The sequence below is a fragment of the Furipterus horrens genome, unplaced genomic scaffold (genome assembly GCF_987537825.1).
Source record: "Furipterus horrens unplaced genomic scaffold, mFurHor1.1.pri manual_scaffold_2, whole genome shotgun sequence".
Classification (NCBI taxonomy): domain Eukaryota; kingdom Metazoa; phylum Chordata; class Mammalia; order Chiroptera; family Furipteridae; genus Furipterus; species Furipterus horrens.
In genome coordinates, this window is record NW_028327172.1 from 106,204,672 (window position 1) to 106,226,842 (window position 22,171).

The following is a 22,171-nucleotide window of genomic DNA, read 5'->3' on the forward strand; positions in this document are numbered from 1 at the left end:
CCCAGGAGACAGACAACAAAAACTTAATCCTCCTGAGGCTTCCGAGGAGCTCAAGGGAGCAGCTCGACTCCTTGCTGAAGGGAAAGGTAAGACCTCACAGGCAGGCAGTTCAGTCGCACGCTCCTGACGCTGTCAAAAATTTCAGAACTTTCACAGTTCAAAACACTTTATTTAAGGTTATACAAAAATACAGTCATGTACAAAAATGCACATAACATTTTTCATTCAGTTTATATTTTACAAAAGGACAATTCTAATTTCAAATGCTTTCTGCCTACATGTCATGTAAACATTGTTCTGGGCCTATTTTATTCACTAAAATTATACTCACTCTTGGAGATTTTCATGACTTGGAGAGGTGCTTTCAGATGGAGGACCAGAACTGCCAAACGATTTCTGGAGCCACACACATGACCTTGATTGGCCGGACTCCAGGCAAAATGAGATTCTCCAGAGACATAACTGCAGCTTCCTAGCAATGAGTTGTGGATGTACAGAGTTCATTTTACATACACGTCTGTGTAAATCTGTACACGCCCTCAGCCTGTTTACATACGCCTATTACGGAGGGTCACGGTGGAAGAAGGCGGGTGCACACAGGGGCACGGTCTCCACTTGGGAAAGTGATCCACGGCACGGTAGCAACATACACAGCACTCATGTTGGGAGCTGGCCATGGTGGCCACCCTGTCTGTGGACAAAATATACTCTTCAGTACATTTTGAGGGTCAGGGTCAAGTGGGGAAAAGAATAAAAGAAGGGAATAAAAAGAAAGGAAAGCACATTCTGGGTTTTACAAAACACACGGGCTTCAGAGGAAATGCTGCTTCAACATTTTAGTACAATTCTGTCCCCCCTTGTTGGTTTCACCAAGTGAAGACTGAAAAAGAACACGAAGGCCGTGACTGTCTCGGTGCAGAAACCACCACTGACCACCTGCGGGGAAAAGGTCCAGGGAGCAGTGCACCAGGAGGCCGCCTCTTGGAAGCAAAGTAGAATTTAGACTGCAGTCAGATTTTCACAAAGCAGTTCAGTTTATGGCATTCGACTGCTAAAGTGAAAGGTGTTACTCTTAAGAGAAATGGCATCTTCATGATCAGATTAAGAAGCACTAGAAAAACTAATCAACAAACTTTAAAATTTGATTGTTCTTGTAAATCTGTAATCAGTTCTAGATACTGGGCCCAATTCTGTCTACTGAGAACAAGGCAGCCCCAGAAGGAACCAGATTAGTTGGCACCATAGCCTCCCCCTGATTCTCATATAAACTTAAATGTTCACCTCATCAGGAATTACAAGCTCAACACCAGGAACGAATTTCAGCCCTAGGGGCCCCAACACTGCTGGCCTCAGGACCTCTAAGTGCCACATTTAGGACACAAGCACAGCCCCGATGAGTTTGTCCTGGGCTAGAAATGACATTGTCTGGAGCAAACACACACTGCTGCAACAGGCTCTCTGCCACCAAGCAATGTTGCATCAGCAGGAAACAAAGCAAAAAGTACACCGATGTCACAGACAGAGACACCACTGACCCCTGCCTCGCCAGCACTAATCCTGTCTGTAAACTGGTAACCGAAGGAAAGAAACCTAATTTGATTTGGTCTTTCATGGAAATACTCCCTGAATCTGAGATCACAGACTGGGACGGCTTTCTCACGGCTCTAGACAACGTCGGCTGTCTTGAAAACCACTCAGCAGGCCCTTCACACCAAACCTTGTGCATTCATGACTGAAAAGTGAAACCTGAACCAAATGCTTCAAAGATGAAATGCAGTAATTATACCATACTTCATATAAACATCTATTTCAACGTTTATTCCAGACTAAGCACAATAAAAGCAAATGCTTGTGAAAATCATAAGCCTCTTCTATCTCTAATTCTTACAACTATACAATCAAGTTTATTCATGCTTTACCTTTACTTATTGTTATTAAATAACTCTTGACATGTATTTTGTTGGCATGTGGTAATAAACACAGACACATTCCCAAGAGAGCAAAGAAAAAAAACCACAGTCCAGAGCATTCTGTGTGAAGCCAATTAAGAGGCTGCCTCCAGGGCCTGGAGACCTTGCGCTGCTGGAATGGTTGCTGTGGAAACAAATTCTCCGAGCATTTCTGGCAGTCAGAGCCTACTCACAGGTCTGCAGGGAGGATCCAGTGTAAATAGGGCTTCCCTCCACCTTAATCTGGGTGCCAGTCTCCAAAGTATATAGATTATTAGAAATTCCAAAGGAAAACACAATGTTCCATACACAATTTATTTTACTATAACTTGGTGTATCCTTTTATTGAATCATACAAATTTGAATGGGATTTCCTGAATAAGAGTTTTACTTAATTTACTGTTGGCAGAAACAATAGATTTCAAAACATTTAGAAGCTTCTCATTTATATAGCTTTTCCTTTTTTAAAACTTTGTAGCATGTTAGCATTTTCAAAGTAATACTCTTAAACAGATGTGCATTTTAAAGTTAACTGGTACTGATTTGATTATATCATAGCTTATTTAAGAGAATAATTACAAAGAACAGACTAGACATGTACTTATTTTAAAAAATACAATTTTTGGTCATATGAATGATTAATGTTCAGATTTCAAAAATAGAAAATGTCCTAAAGTGCATCATTTTTTTTATAACTCCTTGAAATTATAGCAGTCTGCAATGTAAACAGTAGAGCAGAGAATACCAAACTATATTTTTATATACATTTAAATTTGTAGGATTAGGTACCATCTATAGGTGTGTAGATTAAACCAGGGCACTTTCAGCACATTGCTCATGCTTCTATATAAATATTTTTTAGGAGCAAACTTAAAGGTGTTCTTTTTCTCCCACTCCCAACCAGCAGAGCTGCCCCCTCACTTGAGCAGTGGAAATGCTGCTATAATTACAATTTGACCAGTTTCTCAAGAACCCATTTTTGAAACTGACGACTGGAAAGCAGAATTTTGTTTTCCTTCTCATGGTACAGCATAGAGGTGGGCATCCTGTTCTATCTGCAACATTGTCTTCAAAAAGCAGAGCTGCCGAATCGCCTTCTCCTGGCAACGAGTGGTTGGTATGTAGAAACCCTGATGGACCTCACAAAGCACAAGGCAGACCTGGGACAGATAGGCAGAGTGGGAACCCACTTTCCCCAGTGCAGACATAAAAAGTTAAAAACTAACAACAAATCACAAAGTGACGTCAGCACACTGAAGAGATGAATGATTTGGAGTCTTAAAATTCCCTAGTCCCTTCAAAATGTCTAATATAGACAGCTGTGTGACGTAGTCTCTGAAAAAAATTATAATCATAATTGGCTACACGACATTATTTGTTCTCCTTAGACGCAACCTTGAAAATAGTATGATTTAGATTCTGCCTTGGGCTGAGCTCCAAGGGCTACATTTACCCCTCAGTGAGGGCATTTGAGTGCAGGTTTACTTAGAAAAAAAATTAAAACTCTGGTAAGTCCTCAGATGGCTGAGAACACAGGTTCTCTCTCTATCTCCGCAGCCCCTCTACACTTGACTAAGAATTAAGCGAGGCCCTTTATGTTTGGCTAGTGCCAAAGTGAAACCGAGCCCCAAACAGGTTGCCGAAGCATACTGGCCTCACTTGTGTCTGATGTTAAAATCTGAGACTAATAAAGTGCAGTCAATGTTTGGAAAAGATTTCTCTAGGCTCTTCACCCTGTTACCTGATTTAAAAATCAGTACTAATATAGCTCCTGCTATATTCCCTCTGTCCTCTGTAGAGGACCCAGTCCTACAGGGATCACAATTCTCTGTTGGCTGAGGAAGTCTTAAAGAAACACACTGTCAAACAGATGTGTGGATTGCCATTCCAGGCAGACACAGCTTCGTCTACCTGAGAGCTGGCAGGGAGACAATTCACATGATTGGGGGAAGGTGCAGTCCCGTGAAAAGGGCACAGGAACGGGCGAGGCAGCAAGCAGGGCTCTGGTGCACGTTGCCACTTTACAGGGTCCAAAGAGAACAGTGACCTGCACAGCAAGTTTCTCTGGGAAGTCCCAGGCTGGCTTTCACCTCACTTTAGACTGAGAATGGTCTCCTGTTTCTCAGTTATCCAGGGAAGAACAGTGTGTATTCTCTGTAGACAAGTGTCTCAATGTAGTGATTCCTCATTGCTAGTGTTGTTAGTAAAGCTTCCGCTAGAGTCTGCATGTGCACATGAGCGCAGGAATCTTGACTTTCCTTACAAAATTCTTAGGTCAGGACAAGTTGCCTTCTTCAATCTAGAGCCGCTTCCAAAGGCCTGGAGGCAAAAGGGCTACATGCTTTGCAGGTCCAGTTCTAAGGTTGCTTTCCAGTTTCTGCAGAGCTGCTACACACCAGGGGAGGCAGCCACTTGAGCTGCGCTGCCCCTCACATGGACTTGGAATCAGCGTCTCTCTTGCTGATGAGCACCTCCAAGAGCCTTAGTTTCGCCTTTATGTGCTTGTATTCATTGTACTCTCCAGCCATAGGAGTGCGGTCTTCCTTCTGGACATTTCTAATGGAAACAAAGGGAGAGAGGACGGAGGATCATTTGCTGCCTCCTAGAGGATACTGTTCAGCAGGTGAATTCTCAGCATGTGGAAAGTTTACAGCTTATCAACCTGTAGAATCAATTTGGCCAAGGGTCACTTGGCAGTAAGACTGAAGCTGGATTTAGACAAGCAGTGAAGGACAGCTTTCCCTCAAAGGCACTGTGACCGAGTTTTGATAGTAATCTGGTATCTTGTAGAATGATATGAAAGACTAAGAAATGGAGAAATTTCCTCTCTCTGCTGCTGGTGTGTGTGAATTCACATTAAGAGTTTCCATACACTGAAATCCTTTACCTATACTTAATGCTGTCTCAATTTATATATTTTATCTAATGAACAATTAAATTTCTATTTAGCAATAAGTACAACATAATTTATAGTTAAAAAAAGTTATTATAAAATTAGTTTTAGAATTCAACAATTGAGTCATATAATACTAATAAGCCTTTATAGTTTACTGGGTAATTTTATATGCATTCTTTTTATATGCATGAGTATTAATTGAGAGCTTATTATAGGCCAAGCATTGTGCTAAGTGGATCTGTCTCCATGACGTAATATAACCATCAGGATGACATCGGTGTGGGCCGGTCCCCCATGCTCTACGCAGGCTGAAGATGGCTGCACATCGGTCCCCTGCAGAGTGCTGCCCCGTCATCAGGCAGCACCATCCTGCCTCATAGTACACTTGGAAACGCATGTGTTAACATTCAAACACCAGGCTTCCTTTTCTTATTATTAAAGAACGAACATGGGAAACGCAATAGCACAGCCTTGTTTTGTTAACTAAACTAAAAAAAAACAACTTACTTATTCTTGCCTGCCTTTTTCAAGGAAATGATTCCAGATGGCTTCTTGGCACAGGACAGTGAAGAGTACAGGGCGGAAGGAGAAGCCCTAGCCATGCCCTCTGAGGGGCTTCACTCTCCTCACATTTTAAACTTCTAAGGTGATTATTAGTTCCCATCAATTATACTTTCTGAATATTTGTGAAGTTTACAGAATTATATATAGTTCCTTATGTATAGGATACCTGTACATAATGTGGCTATAATTATATGGAAAAAAAGCTAAACAGACAATCCAAAACTATGCCTAGAAAGAAGTTTGGAATCAAAACATTAGTCCTGGTTTGTCTTTGGGTATTAGATTATTTTGGGTATGATTTATTTTATCTGCCTAGCTATATTTTCTAAATATCTTATAACACATGAAGAAAGAAAAGCAAATATTTAGGTCTGAAATTTATAAATCTTGAGAATGTCATTACAGGACAAATCCAAACCAGAGATCCTAAAAATAAATGTATACATTAATTGAAATAAACTGGAGTACAACACATTCTAAATGCCAAAGTTAATTTTTATGGTCCTTTTATTCCCCAACACTTTTGAGAGGGGACTTAAGGAGAAACTATATTTACACTGTTTAGATAATTCGGATTAAAAGAAAATCAATTGAAAATGGTAAAACTTAACTCCAGTGTAAGAGATTCAAGTCTGTTCCCCGCCCTGTCCTTGCCTCCTGCTGTGGCCTGAGCCAGACACTCCTTGTGCTGTCACTTGCAAACAGGGAAGACTATTTCTCAGCATGGTGTTACATAAGGACTCCACTGTGCCTTAGAACTCACTGGAGAAAACTACCCTGTTAGCAGGTAGATTTACTGCTTCTTGTATATTTTTCATTCACACTTAACCACTATCATCTTTGCTTTTAAAACGTGCTTTAAAGCCAGCAAGACTTAGTCTTCCTTTTTAAAAAATTTCTCCTTCTAGTTTCTTAAGACAAAGTACAAAAAAACAAACCAGTGCTATCGACTGGAAACTTAGCTTCAAGCTGCTCATTTGAGATTACAATTTAATGTGACAGGTTAGTTTTATAAATGTTAGTTCAATCTGCACTGGCCTTGGATACTGCCCACGAAGTACTACGTCCTACAGGACCACACGAGCCTCACCAGGTCACAGACAGCCTCAGAGGAGCCCTGGGCCCACATGCCAGGACTTGCTTACAGGGAGGATGCATGGCAGTTTCCCCTCGGGAAGCACCAAACAGATCTGACAGAAAAGAAATAGGGTGTGTGCAGAGGGGGAGAGGGCAGGAAAGCACATGCACTACCTTCCATTTTGTCTGAAGAAAGTGTCTTCGAAATCACGAAGTTTCTTCCGAATCCTTTTCTTTTCTTCTCTCATTTCTTGAAGGTGTTCCAAGAGTTCTGGTCTAAGAGGGGGAAAAAAAAAGTCAAGAAAATTGAGTTAAATCTAAATGGTCATAAATATAATTCATGTACAATGTGATAGGGGTTGTGGACACGGGAAAAGAACGTCAATGCAAAACCTGTTGCGGGAATTGAGGGTCAGCGGAAGTGGGTGTTTTCTAGCCCCTGAAATACTGACACCAGCTATGGCTTCAAGGCCTCCTGCAAGGCTCCTGCTCTACTGAATTCTCTGGGTTTGTGAAATCCCATGGTGCTTGTCATATTTTCATTTGAAGGAGATGACATCTGTGCTCAGTGTTAAATGATGAGCCAAGGAGTACAGAATGACACAATGCCAATTACAGAGACCGCCTGATTGTTTAAGTAAGATCTCAGACGCTCCCTCAAGTAACACAGGATATAAAAAAACTGACCCAGAAGTTAAAAAAAAAGTACTGCTTATCCACACAGATGCACCCTAGGTAAGTCACTTGTGTTCTGTCAGCCAATGTAAGTACAAAGACTAAAATAATATTTAGGAAAGTTATTTTCACCCAAGTATTTTAACACCATCACCAAGACGACATACACTGAAGCAGCATGCAGATTTGAAAGCCCGGTGTCCTGACTGCCTTTTGACGGTATTTTATCATCCATCGGGGAAATAAACCCATCAGCATCATCTTCAAATTGGTCGAGAAAGCAACGGGCACTGAAATCAGTTTTCAGAGTGACTGCAACGTCCGCCTTTGTGTTGCTGTCATCTTCTGAACCCTCCTCTTCCTCCTGGAGATACACAGCGATCCCAGCCAAAATCTGGTTACCGTTTCTGGTACTTTCATTGCAAGTATCACTTAACAATCTTTTAGTTGTCCAGATACCATACAGTTTCTTCTACATCTATGTTTAGCAATATTTAAGTACCTTATATATTATTAAACACCTATATATACAATAAAACAATAAATATACAATAAATAACACAAACTATACACAGCTGCTCTATAGGGAAAAAATATCAAAAATCAGTGTACATCACAATTAACATTTGTTAAGGCTGAGGGTAGGAAGGAGCAACTATCATAATTTATACCCTCAACCAAATGAAGCAAAAGAATCTAAAAACTCCCAGCTCTGTGACAGTACAGAACAAAATCCACCACCAGCAATCAGTGTTTTCAGGCTTCCATGACTTGCATATCTCAGAAATATTTTTTATTAAGCTATGAACATTCTCAGAAATCAAACAATGCAGCCTTTCTATTTAAGAATTGAGATTATAAAATATTTTGTGGTTGCCTGATACACAAAATCTAAGGAAACTTTTGAGAAGATCAAAACATTTATCTTCCCATAAGGGCCATGACTGTATTTTTTAACTTCCAAGATTCTAAGAAAAATATCCTATTCTCTGGCTTGATGCTAAAGCAATTAGAAAACCAATAAAGTCAAATTAGTGTTTCTAAGTGTCAATTTAAAGCTATGTAGGTAAGAAAGAAATAATATCAGAGTCTGAAAGAAAGATTAAAAATCTTTTAAAATTAAAAACTACAGTTTACATTCAATATTATTTTGTATTAGTTTCAGATATATGACATAGTGAAAGAAAGGTTTTAAAAGAAGTAATTTACTGCCAAAATGTACAGCCAGACCAGGAGAGGATATTCTAATACCCTGAGAAATGAAAACTCGGTCAGAGGCACAGCTCCACGAACGCACGAAGTACAACAGCAATTGTTCTAGCTGCACCAGCGGGGTCGGTGCCCAGCAGCGGGTTAAGCTCAGGAGGCAGGAGCGGTCACCACTGGGGCAAGTACGAGATGCACACCCTGCCTGCAGTGGATTTTCTTACCATGAAGGTTGGCGTGCTCCTAATAATGACTCTGAAGAGAAATAATGCAAATAAACAAATAAACTGAAAAAACAAAACAAAACAACTATAATGAAAGTATTGTTATGACAGCAACATTGGCAAAAACTAGGGGGCTTTTCCACATTCTCTCCAGAGTAACTTCAGATCTTTAATCTCTTTGCTTGGTCCATGGAAATAAATGTCTCATTATTAATTTTTTTAAATTTAAAGTATTAAAACATTTTAAAATTAACAGAGTAAAGGTGACATTTAAATTAGTCATTTAAAGTTTCTTTTGTGTAAGAGGAAATAACAATTCCTACCTATGTAGTTTTTATTTATTTTATTTTTTATCCTCACCTGAGAACATGCTTAGAAAGGGCAAGGGAGGGAGAAAGAGAGAGAGAGAAACATCAATGTGTGAGAGAAAGATCAACCGTCTCTCATACACGCCCGGACCAGGGACTGAACCCACAGCCCAGGCATGTGCCCTGACTGGGAACTGAACCTGTGACCCTTCGGTTTACAGGATGACGCGCCAAACAACCGAGTCACACCAGCCAGGGCCACCTATGTAGATTTTATAAGATTTAATTGAGATAAAGTTTGTTGAGTGCCTGATAGGTATAACTGGCACACAGGCAGTGCGGCTCAACATGCTGATCCCTGTTCCCTTCCCTGGGTGAGGGAGACCAGGTTGAAGCACCTGACCCACCGTGAACTCCACGGAGACAGGGATTTGGACTTATTTGTACACTGCTGTCCCCAAAGCTCGGCCAATGCCCACGTATGGTAGGTGTTCAATAAATGTCTGTTAAACAGTCTAGTAACTTAGATTTAAAAGAGAAATACAAACTACTCTTAAGAGAGTTTAAGAGCTCGAGACACATAAGAAAGGAAGTCAGGTGCGTAGGCCTTATCAATTATATTCTAGGGTCCTGAGAGAACTTGAAAATGTGAGAATGTGTTTTGCATATAGTGATAACTCAATGTTTTTTGAGATGAAGGTTAAAAAACTATTTTCGGTAAGCTGTGAAAATCATAGGAAAAAAAGAAATAGCAGAATAGATCTTCAGATTATAAGACCATCAAGTTGCTGTGAATATTGGGTGGATTCTAAAGGTAATCAATCCATAGATAGTAGCAACAATTGATAAAGAAACAGTGATCAATAGTGATTAGCACTGGCTCCTTAAAAACAAATCATGGAAGCTAACCATTTCCGCTTGTTTGACAGGATTGGCATAATATCTGGATTTCAATAAAGAATGAGGTGAGCTGATCTAAGGTAGCTGGTTGTGAAAATCTGTGCAGAATGATGGGGTGGTGGTGTGGCTCTGGAGAAAAGCCTGTAGCAGGCTTTTTAGCTGACTCTGCCTTACTCATTATTTATTAATCACTTAGGTACAGACACAAAAGGCATATTTACAAAACATGTATGTAATACAAAGTGGGTGGGGATACCTGGTATGTTGAAATACAAACTCTAGACTAACTCTCTTTCATAAGACTGGACTTGAAGTACAAAAAGTAACTAATTGGAAAAATGCAAGGTCCTATAATTAGCTCAGAGGGAAAAAAAGGCTGGACACACAGACAATACGCAATCCATGGGAAAGGAAGCCGGGGGTTGCATAAATCAACACTGAGACAGGGCCACAATCTGTGCTTCTCGGCTCGGGCAAGCCAGCCCCTTAGGGGACCTTTGGAAACGTCTGGAGATGTTTTTGGTGCGCACAGCTGGGGAGCGGGTTTGAAGTGCACTGCTGGCATCTAGTGAGCAGAGGCCACAACAAAGAGTTATCTGGCCCCAAACTGAAACTCACACCACATAGACAGTCACGTCATCACAGACTTGCACAATTGAGAGATCCTCACTCATCCAGATTGCAGTCGGGACTAGTCCTGGATCCTCTGCCTCGCTGGTTAAACCACATCTAGAATAGTGGATTGTTCTGGGTATGTTTTTAAGGAGGGTATAAATGAATTGGTGTGTACGTATAGAGCAGAGCCACTAGACTGCTGGATGGTCTGGAACCCATAGCATATGAAAAATAGTAAGAACCTGGAGAAAAAAGTTTCACAATGTGTGGGTGCGAGTAGGCAGGTCAGGTGACTGTAAATATACAAAGTACTCTCAGGCAAGAGGCAGTGTGCTTATTCCATGTCATTTTTGAGGACAAAACTAAGCATATTAAGCAGAAAGTAATACATTAATAATAACTATGAATATAATTTTTAAAGATGCTCATTAATTTTAAGATATCAAACTTACACATTCTACAATTACATATTACATAATTATACTGTATTTTATTTTAATGCTGTAAAGTTGTCAAGCTTAAAGGTGGATTCTTTTCTTAGGGACAGTGTCTCTCTTCTGTCAGTGAAGTTTTAGAGGAAATTTTTATGTTGGATTGGAGAGCAGACTAGACAACCTCTAGGATTTCTGGCCTGGAAGATTTAAGGCCTCAGAACTTGAGCTGGCTTTACTTCATACACAGCTGGTTTCCTCCCAGAAACATTTAAAACTAGGGATGGTTTAAAAAACAAAACAAAACACACTTAGATACAATCTTCTTATCTGTATACATACCAAATTCTAAATTGTATCAGAATCGCCAAGAATTAAGTACAATCCAACTACACGCTAATAAGTATAGCCAATTGCAACAAAATGAACTAAAAGACAGCACTATTTAAAAAAGCAATGTAATCACTGCAAAATTACCTGAAATTCTGACCACCAAGTGGGGTAGTAGAAGAGCAATGGCCAGAATATACTTGTGAAAGAAATAAACTAAGCTAGATGATAACATTCCGAGGAATGTCTTCTTTTTAAAAGAGCATCATTATCAGTATGTCTTCCATTTGTTTCATGAGGCAATTATTAAGTGTCATATTTTGGATGTGTTAACATTTTTATCTAATAAGAATTCTAGTGCATGATTCTAAGAGAAATATGTTAATTTTCATACATACAACTGTCCACATTTTTTCAATTACAATGATTTTATTCTTCTGTGCAGATAGACTCTTAAGAAGCTACACCATCGTCTCTCGAGACGGACGGGCATGGGCAGCAGACCCTCCATATCACCCTGCCCAGGCTCTGTAGCTTCAGCTTCACTGGAGAGGATACTCCAGCGTCATCGCAAGATGTCGATTTAACACGGGAGGAGACAGATACCGTGTCACTCCCGAGTCGGACTGCACAGCCATTCTCGGCGGTGCAGATAGACTCTTAAGAAGCTACACCATCGTCTCTCGAGACGGACGGCTGCCGATGATGATGATGATTCTTCTGTGAAATTACCAGCTAGACAAAATGAATCTTCTTTCATTAAGTCTTATTGTAAGATAACAGCTCTAATTTTTAAGATACAATATAGCATAGTCACCTAAATTTCACATTTAGAGCATTTTCATCAAATTCTATTTAGAATACTATGAATAGTGAGCACAATCATTGCCTAAAACCTTAAAATTAGGTGTGTAAAGTATATAAGACCCTTGAGAAATAAGAAAAGGAATAAAGTAAATGTAAGAGAAGCTTTGTAGCTTCTGGTATGTTACTTACCTCAGTTATAGTGAGAATTAGGCAAGAAAATGAAGCCGTTCTCAACCGGCATTCCTTTGTGGGAACGAGGCCCCATATTCTGAAATAATCGTTCCTAGCTACAGTAAATAAACGACCTCCCCAGGCTTGAAACTCACAGAAATAGGACAAGTGAAACTCTTAAAACTCACTTCAGCTTTGGGTTTTATTCACCCTTCCAACTTAAACAATTGCTGATTTTTAAAAAAGATTGATGTTGACCTTTCATCTCTAGAGCCCTGCATAAGGCCGTCCAGTTTGACCAGTTGTCTAAAAACAAAAACGTGAAAGAGGTTGATGCCAGTCCAGGCCAATTAGGTCCCCACAGAGATGCACAAATCTGTGGGCACAGATACCTCCCATTCTGGCAGAAGTAGCCACTGAGAACAAGGATTATTTGTATAAAGTCCACAATTACTTGGGAAAGAAGTCTGAGCCTCTGATCTAGTGACTACCCATCATAGCATTACATTCGCTGATCAAGAGGAGATTATAAAATCAGTCCTGAGGACCAAAGGTGCAGGGGAAAGGGAAGAGGAAGGGAGAACCAGCAGATCTGTCAAAGACAACTATGATACGTCCATAAAAATGATAATTTTTTTATTGTGGGTTTTCATATTGCTTTTGTTAATGTTGGTTTTTCTATAAACTCAGTAAATGAGATTTTTAAAAAGTTATGTAATGAGCTATTTAATAAAACTTTGAAATATAGAAAAAAGGATTCTCCAAATAGGGGAAAAAAAACCCCAAAACAAACAAACAAAAAACCCCAACTCTGTGGAAAGAATCATCCTTGAAAACAACAACAAACCAAACATCAATAAAAAAGCAGGGAAATTAAATGAGAGTAAGGAAATCAGCTAATACGGAATATAAATACAAAGGGATTGCTCAAAGTTGGCTATGTGCAGGTTTTTAGGGAATGCTACCAGAAGCCATCCCTGAAGTGCCCCATCGTAGCCTCTTCCATTCAGAGAAAAGGAGGGAACTGGAGAGACTTAGCAAGAGGTTAGCAGCTGGAGGTCTTCACCTTTATCTCCTTGAAGAAGGAAGCAGTTTCACCCTCGATAATTGGCTGCAGCAAAGGGCTTCTCTGCTTGCTGGAGGGGGAACCCTGTGAAAGGTGTTAACAAGCAGGTTACATTGTGAACCCCTTCCCCTATCCCGCCAGCTCTCTGCCTCCTCTGCCTCACCAGTATTTATTACTGCCTTTCAGTGATACACTCTACCCCCTTCCCATCAAATATCCCCAGGAAAACTAGCATGGACCCACGGAAGTTCTTTTCAAGTTGCTCCTTTACTTCAGAGCCTCCCTCCTCCCCCGCCTCAAAGGAAGGAGCTCACAGGAGAGCAAGAGGAGTACACAGGCACCTTCACCAACCACGCAGGAAAAGACCTGAGGAGAAACCTGCTTCCCACCTTCTTTCCACCCCCATCACGGTCACTACAGGAACACCGGGACACTGATAAGCCTGAACTACAGCAACGGCAGCTCATCAAGTGATGCACAGGTCTCTGACTTCCCTGTTTGTCTACTCACCCCGTTGAGGGACATTAAGTGTTTCTAACTGAAAAATGAAAATAATTCCTTAGATTTAAACCTTGTATTGCTTAGTTACTAATTTACTCTGCAGGATATTTCTAGGAAAGGAGTTTTCTTCCAACACACCTGCCCGAGGTCTCGGGACCCTCCCTCATTCACATGAACAATACACTGTGAAAAGACATTTAAAGACAGCTCAGGCCTAGAAATAAACAAGGAGGTTTAAAGCAGGAACAGAAGAACCACCACTTATACAAATATGCATTTCAACAACAAGTCCGGGAGGCTGTCTCTGCTTACTAAAAAGCCTACAGCCAGCAGAGGAAGCCTTCAGGTCCCTGGAGATGAGACAGAGGCACTTGGTCCCCAGGAGCTGGGCCAGAATTCACACTGCACTCACAGGGCCCGGGAGGGAGTGGGGAGTGCAAGCTGGCCATCCTGAAAGGCCTTCCCAGAGCTGAGGGCACGTTGCTGCTCCCTGCTCTTGACAAAATAAAAACTAAGAGGCCAAAAGTGGTTAAGTCCAAGGATGGTTGCCTCTGAGAGCACCTTAACCATCATCAGTAGCCTCCCTCCCTTTCCACCTTCCACATCTTTACATCCTCCAGAAAGAGAAGTCCTGCTCCCAGGAGCTCCTTCGCGGATTTCCCCCTGGATATGAATCCCAAAGAACTTATCCCGGCTTGGAGGAGGACAGAAGGCCGCTAACAGAGGCCCTGGGGACCAGAGGCACTCTTTGGTGTGGAGGCCTGGAGAAGAAGCACAGCCCCGTCTCCCTGGTGCTGTCTCTGAGGAGAGGGTGAGGGGTCAGCCCAGCACATGTCAGGTAGATGAATATGGCCAACCATGACTCCCAAAAGAAAAAACATCCTATCAGCTTCAGGTTTGCTCACTTTTGATGAATGTAGCCCCAGAAGTCTCTGGCAAATTCTTCATTCCTCAAGATTATGCCCCATAGACAGTAATGGTACCTTCAACTAGTAAAGCAGGCTAGGGCCCCATTACTAACCAGGGACCATTCAACCATGTAATTAACAAGAGAAAGGTGGTGAACTCACAATGATGGGTATGGTGTTGGCTCGGGACAGGATCTGTTTGACCAGCCGGTACCTGTCATACAGTGGCTTCATAACCTGACGTTCATTTTTAGTTACCTGAAAAGCAAGAACAAGAGAGCTGAGAAGCCTGCTTCTGGTGGTCAGGTTACCAGCTGTCCCAGCATGCTCTGGTCCTAGAGAAAGTATAGATGATTCAAATGAAGTCTCATTATTCTCATATAATTTATTTAAACTAACAACTTTATTCAGTCGATGTTTCAAATATCTACTTTAGCTGTAGATCACTCTGGAAATCACTCCATTAGCTGTATTGCATTCTTTAGATCAAAACTATGATCATTACTAGTTCCCTGCTTAAAATCCTTTGAGGTTCAACATTCCCAGACAATTGACTATTTCTAAGTCTAAGAAAGAAGAAAGCATGCATTCCTAGTATACAGTAACACGTATCATGTAGTTTTGTAATAAAAAATTTTTTCACGCATCTGTCTCCTCCATGAAATTGTTTTGTTTTTAAGGGGAAGATTCTGGCAAACAATAGGTATTCAAGGAATACCTGCTGATAGAATATAGGGATCAATTCATTTCTGTATACCTCAAATCTGGCATAGTGCTTAACCACGTTTAAAGGCCTGAGTCTCTGTGCAGTTGGGAGGAATCAGGCCCAGCTCCCTGGGATAGCGTTTGATATGGTGTTTAAAGTTCTCATCATCGGCTGCTTCTCCTCCGCCCCATCAGACTGCAAGCTCCAGACAGACCAGGCTGTCTCTCACACCTCCTCGTCTAGTTCCCTCTGCCCTGGAACAGCTCTGGTTTGACAAATTCCAGATCAAGAGCTACCTCCCCATTTCAGCTTTTTCCCAATATCTCCCATTCTGCAAGACCTGCTCATTCTCTTCTTTGGGTCACCTACTGCAACCTGTGCATATTTTATAATTTTACCTATGCTTTGCTATAGATTGAATGTGTGCCACTCAAAATTCTTATGTTGAAATCTAACTTCCATTGGAATGGTATTTATAGGTGGGGTCTTTGAGAGGTGATTAGGTCATGAGGGGGGAATCCCATGAATGGGATTTGTGTCCTTATACAAAATACCCTTAGTGCTCTCTTACCCCTTCTGCCAGGTTAGGACAGCAAGAAGATAACCGTCTAGGAACCTGGAAGGAGGCCCTCACCAGATACTGCATCAGCTGACACTTTGATCATGGACTTCCCAGCCTCCAAAGTCTGAGAAATAAATTTCTGTCATGTATGAGCCACCCAGTTCTGTGGTGTTCTGTTATAGAAGCTCCAATGGAAGATACATTTTTATACTCTATAGTAACTACTTGCTTACATATCTGCCTCCTCTTTAGACTATATGCCCCTTTAAAAGCAGGAGGTTGTGCTTTTGTGTCCCTGGCAACTACTTAGTGCCTGACATAACAGAAGTATTTAATAAATATCTGCAAAATGAGTGAACAAATATTTCAAACATAATTGGTACGCCTAATTCATGACTATGCATGCATTTACCCTGTTTACTTAAATGGTGAATGAGATGAAGTATCTTTGTTGGAAGGTTGCTGTTTGTCTTGGCATTTTATTTCCATTGCACACATAATAAGTCAAGAGTTACAGAGGTAAGGAAGGTCAAGTAATATTACCTTTGACCATTTATTTTATGGGCCTTTGGGCCTTCAGCTTTGAGGACAACTCTGGATTATGCATAAGTGAATTATCCTTTGTTGCCTTTCTTATTTGCGTTTCTCAAAGTGATCAACAATAAGTGAACTCTGGATAAACTTCACAAGCTAGTATAGGATCCTTTCAGAATGCAATACATTTTATGGGTTTATTTTTTACCATCAGCCATTATTTCTATCTCTTCCTACTATCACAGTATTAAGTGGAGGATGGCATTTTCTTGCTTCTACCATAGCAAAAGGAGTTTTAAAATCATTGTTTCATTAAAAAATGACTGTCAAAAGTAAAAGGAAACTTGGAAATTATTTTCTATAAAAAAACCTGAGGATCCAATGACAGGTGTTACTACCATACACCTACTGAAGTGGTTGAAATGAAAAGACAGTGTCAAGCACCAGAGAGAACGCTGGACAATGGGAACTTGCACTGCTGAGGGGGTGGACCACTTTGGGAGACGACTAGGCAGTGTCTACTGAAGCCGCACATAGGTCCCAATTCCATTCTAAGTGTATAGCAAACAAACATGGCTGTAAATTCACCGAAAGACACATATAAGAATGTTCAAAGCAGCAGTATTTAATGTAACCCCAAACTGGAAACCATCCATATGCCCAACAACAGGGGAATGGACAAGGTATGTTCCCAAAATTGAATACCACACAGCAATGTGAATGAATGAGCCACAGCTATATGCAACATCTTGGGTTAATCTCACAAAGATAAAGCTGAGTAAAATAAACCAAAAAACCCCATATTTGTAAGATTCTACTTATATAAAGTTCAAAAATAAGCAAATCCAGTCTACAGTGTTAAAAGTCAAGACAATGGTTTTCCCTGGTGGGCCGGGAGGTTTTGCTAAGGACGGGAAGGGGACCTGAGGGGGGTTCGTATCATTTTTTTTTTTTCTTGATCTGGATGCTGATTACCTGGATTTGTTTACTTCATGGAAGTTCATCAAGACATATATTTATAATCTGGGCTCTTTTCTGTACTTATGTTATCCATCAAGGAAAGTTAAACAACATCTACAAATACGTGAAGAACAGAAATGCAGTAACTAGTACAATTTCACATGTAGGATGGCAGAATTTAGGACTGCACCACAGGGAACCGTTTTTTCAAAACAAGATGCATCCATTAAATGTGTTGCAGATAAGGTTAAGGCACATCTTAATTGTCAGCACATGACATGTGGTGCAACCTAATGTGCAAGATAAACGGTAGAAGGTTGGTTTAGTGGCCAAAAGACATACTGCAAATTAAAAAAAAAACGAGAAGGAGCTAGCATTTTCCCATTGTGGACTAGCCTCCTATACCTAGTTGCTGGCAGAAACATCCTTGGCTTGTAGAAGAAGACTTAGTTGGTAAAATCAGCCAGGTATAGCATATTCAACAGAAACCAACTTCCTTTCTAAATTTTTGTTACAAAACCAAAATCTTTAGGTGGAGTAGATGAGGAAGATCACTGGCTTAATTCCTTGGCTCAAGACACTGACAGTTAAATTATCTGTGAATTGCTCATATTTTAAATTAATGACTCGTAGGAACTAATCACTTGTAAATGATCTAATTCAATTTTTGACTATGGAGAGTTGAAACTCATCATGGCTCCACCAAAGTTAACACTGGTCTTTGAAAAAAATATCTAAACACCAATCATATCAAAGATCTTTAAGTTTGAGATGTGGAAAGTATTAATACTACTTGAAATTACACCAGAATTATTTCTATACTATATATCTTAAGCCAAAGGGTTGTTCAACACTAAAAGTTAATATAGCTTTCTCCCATCTGCAATTGTTAGTGCTGGATTTGTGAGCAGAGCCAAAAGCTACCCAATAGTTAGATAAACAAAGCAGGGCCTTGGCTAAACTGTCACAAATGGACGGGTGGATGCTAAGCAGACCATGGGAAAAGTGTCTGGAGGTTGACAATCTTATTTTTGAGTCATCAGTCATCAAGGATTCCACCACTAACTAAGAATAGGCCTTTGAATGAGTGAATGGGTATTTCTGAGTCATAAAACTGCTGGCAGGAGAAGACAAATAAGATAGATTCTTATAACTATTGCATTCTTGGCCCATGAGTTGGAAAATGGCAACTCTCTCCTCTTCATTATCAGGTAAGGATAGTAGGCTGATTGCACAAAGGTTAGATAATCTCAAACAGCAGTTAACCAGAGTATTTATTTATATATGGCTTTAGAATTTGCATTTAAATTTGAACATGATATGTTTAGTATCATGTTAGCTCCTAAGGTTTTAAAACATAAGATTAAAATATACACATGAGGAAGAGACTCAAGAACCCAGAAGCTCTGAGCAAGCAACCTGTTCTCTCCCCTCTCCCCAGTCATCAAGCAGTGGTCTCTGGTCTCTGAGGCAGGCAACACCGGGAGCTGCAGCTATCTGCTGTGCATGTCTCTGTGGCAGCGTCTCTTGATGAGATCCTTAATCCTGCAGTGGTCACACTTCTGAATGGAGTGTGAGAGGTCTCGTGGATGACATTGGTCATCTACTTTAAAAGTAGGTATTTAAATGAACAAATTTTTAAAACATTGTTTATTAATGATCATCTAAGTAACTTCTATTAATTCAATTTTTTCATAGTTATTTTGCATGGATGACTGTTGTCGTCCACACAACCACTCAAGGGTTAAATGTTGAAAAGGACTCACTTTAATAATAATTAGTAGGGAATATGTGCCAGTGTATAAAAGAGTGTGTTTTTGTTTTGATAAATGTGAGTCTGTCTGTACAGTGCCCCATTAGAGCAAACAGCCTTCTTAAAAATGTACACAATTGGCAGATAATTGTTTGGCCTGTGTTTGGAGTTAGTGTCCTTTTAAATCAGAATCTGCAGATTCAGCAAAAATTCATAAACTACAAGCACCTGTTTTTCTAAAAAAAAACCTGGGGTTTGAAATGACAGTTTAGCACTGGAAATACATGTATTTTTCTTTTAAGAAGAGTGTTGCCCAAATGTTATTTACAGTCCAGGGTCCATGGCAACACCATGGATCTGAGAATTAAAAGTTCACTCTGATTTTTAGACTGACCAGATATCAAATGAACTCTGCTTTTTCTGAGGCTGCAGTATCATGTTCCAGAGAGAGGCAGAGAGCCTGACCCGGGACCATGAATAAATGACATTCAAATTTCCCAAAGCATTTGTTCCCTGACCCATGAGATGGTAGAATCTGACCCAAAAAGAATGATGAAAGAAAGGGTAATAGAAAGGCAGGGCCAAAATCTAATATTTTATATTCCTAATTATAAGAGTGCTAAAAATGTTATTCTTTCTCCCAATTCAATCATTTAAGAAGTAGGCCACAGAGAGCAGAACATGTAATTGTAAGGGAGTGAAAACTATCCTTTACATGGCAATTCCCTCTACCCCCAGCAAAGCCACTATGTCCAACTTCCTCAGTGTCGGACATCCTACAGGTAAATGTGTGTTTTTGTAATGTCATTTAGTCTCCAGGACAACTTATAACAGACATCTATATACAGGCAAAGCCCTGAGGCTCTGAAGAGTTACCTAAGTAGTCCAAAGTCACAGAGCTAGTCTCAGTAGAGCTGGGTTCTAAATCTAGGTCTGCTGATTCTCGTGCCTGCACATTGCCACGGTCCAGTCAGAATGAGAGAATCTGTGCCCAACTCAGCGCCACACATACCACAGCCCACAATCCCCTGAACTGGCTTAAGGTTAAGTCTAGAACACAGCTGAGAGATCTCCGGGCCTCAGGCAAGGAAGTCTTGAAAGGAGTCTATCAATGTCACAACATGAATCCATACAATGAAAAGAAGGATAACACACATCAATGTCACAACATGAATCCATACCAGGAAAAGAAGGAAAACACATAAGTCCCGCCTCCTTCACCTAGAGACTGTCTGGTGGTCGTGAGGAGATACCTCAAGGCTCGGAGCCTACTGTTAGAAGTTCAGTTCGAACTCTACAAGTTCTGAACACTCCAGTACAGAAGGACAAAGTTTCACAATATATGTGAGCTCCAGTGCATTTACTATTTGGTTCAATGCCTTTAAAAATCCAAAACAAAACTTGGCTTGAAACATGACCAATATCCCAAAGCAACAGTATTTTTCCACTGCAGGGACAGGCCAGCAAAATCAATCATCATCAGCCCCAGCTTCTTACTTTTTAAACTTAACCCTGATAAAATTTAGAACCAAAATACCATGAAAGAGGCATTCTACAGACAGTTTATTGGGCATATGTTGGGTCAGGTCTTGTGCTATTTGCTTAGGATTAGGTTCACAAAACCCAGAATCCCTGCCCTCACAAACCTAGTGCATTATCCTGGAAGCTTCTTTATTTAAAATAGCCTATTTTAGATGAAAAGACTATCTCCATTATATAGCTATGCTGAAACTGGAAAAGAAGTGCACTATTTCTTTTTTTTTTTTTGGCTATATAAAAACCCTTCTGTGAACATAAATCATGCTTCTTTAGACCTGCTCTTAAGATTTTGTTTTATTGCGTTCTTAACATTCTGAATAGGTTATTGAGAGTAACTGACATGGGTATTTGATTATAAGTTGCTTAGGGAAGACGGAAGCCTATCATGCTACTGTTTTTCCCCAGACTAACAACAAACATTCAATAAATGCTTGTTGAATAATAAATTACCTCAAATGCTCCATGTTATGAAAAGGCAAAGCTATATTTTGGATTCCTCACACTTTTCATTCTGGGTGGCAGCTGGAACTTCTCTATGGACAAACACTAGTTGCAACTGCACTGCAGAGACTGAATTTTAGGGCAGAATATTCTAGTTAAGCACATTCATTTTAGGGATAAGAATGCCTAGAGCCAGTGTCAGCTTATGGAGGCTGACCTAGGGAAGTCTCCTCACTCCAGGGCTCTGTGCACCAGTGTATACCCCCTCCACCATTCGCCCCTTGAAGCGGGTCAGGAGTGACTAAATTTTAGTTGCAAACTAATTTTTCTTTGGAACTCAATTAAATTCAGCATCTACAAGGTAGTGAAACTCTTATCACAGGACTAGCCTTCAGAAAGCTCAGTTCTGGTGAAAACATATAATAATCTGCTAATCATCAGGGAAACTTATTTGCAAAATACTAAACACAAAAAGATCTATTTCTAAAGCCAAATGATTTACCCCAATCAAAGAAAATTCAGTACATTCACATACCGGCCGTCCATGAATGCTTTCGTAATATAGCAGAGCTTTTTGCAGAGCCACTTTCTCATTAGCAATCTGGTCTTTGGTCATGTCCTGTGTAAATATAAGGATAGAGAAATTAAAAGGGGAAACATTTGTTCTTTTTGTTCGTTTGTTTTTGGTTTTGGTTTTTTTAGTTCAACAACAACTTCCTGGTTTTTTGTTTGTTTTGGTTTCGCCTTTGATTTTTTCAGTTCAACAACAAAAAAGTAAGATTAAAAAGAATCCTCACATAACAGCTCCTCTGGCTCTACGCAGAGCTCAGTTAGGAATTAGCTACTCCTGAGTTCCTGCTATGCATACGGATAGCACAGCAGAGTCCTCATCAATTTACTTTCGGCAGCAAAGACATGCTGGCTACTGAGGTAAGCAAGACTGTGAGACACGTCAGGCTTAACTTAGTGACTCAAGCAATAACTACAGTTACAGGTTACACAGTCGCCAAGGTTTGATGAATAACAAATTGCCTCAAATGTCCCTAAT

General features: G+C 40.3%; 1 protein-coding gene across 4 annotated transcripts in view; it reads right to left on the reverse strand.

The window, feature by feature from the left end:
* Positions 1 to 1,966: 1,966 nt before the first annotated feature.
* FAM13A (family with sequence similarity 13 member A) overlaps positions 1,967 to 22,171 on the reverse strand; it is a 312,836-nt gene continuing 292,631 nt past the window's right edge. For all 4 annotated transcript variants that reach the window (XM_090266299.1, XM_090266298.1, XM_090266297.1 and 1 more), the window contains 6 exons: positions 21,659 to 21,742; positions 14,791 to 14,886; positions 13,220 to 13,303; positions 7,329 to 7,525; positions 6,661 to 6,762; positions 1,967 to 4,505 (listed from right to left, as the gene is read on the reverse strand). In XM_090266299.1, coding sequence (XP_090122425.1) covers positions 4,379 to 4,505; positions 6,661 to 6,762; positions 7,329 to 7,525; positions 13,220 to 13,303; positions 14,791 to 14,886; positions 21,659 to 21,742 — 690 coding nt within the window. In that variant the 3' untranslated portion in view covers positions 1,967 to 4,378. The remainder of the gene's footprint in view (positions 4,506 to 6,660; positions 6,763 to 7,328; positions 7,526 to 13,219; positions 13,304 to 14,790; positions 14,887 to 21,658; positions 21,743 to 22,171) is intronic.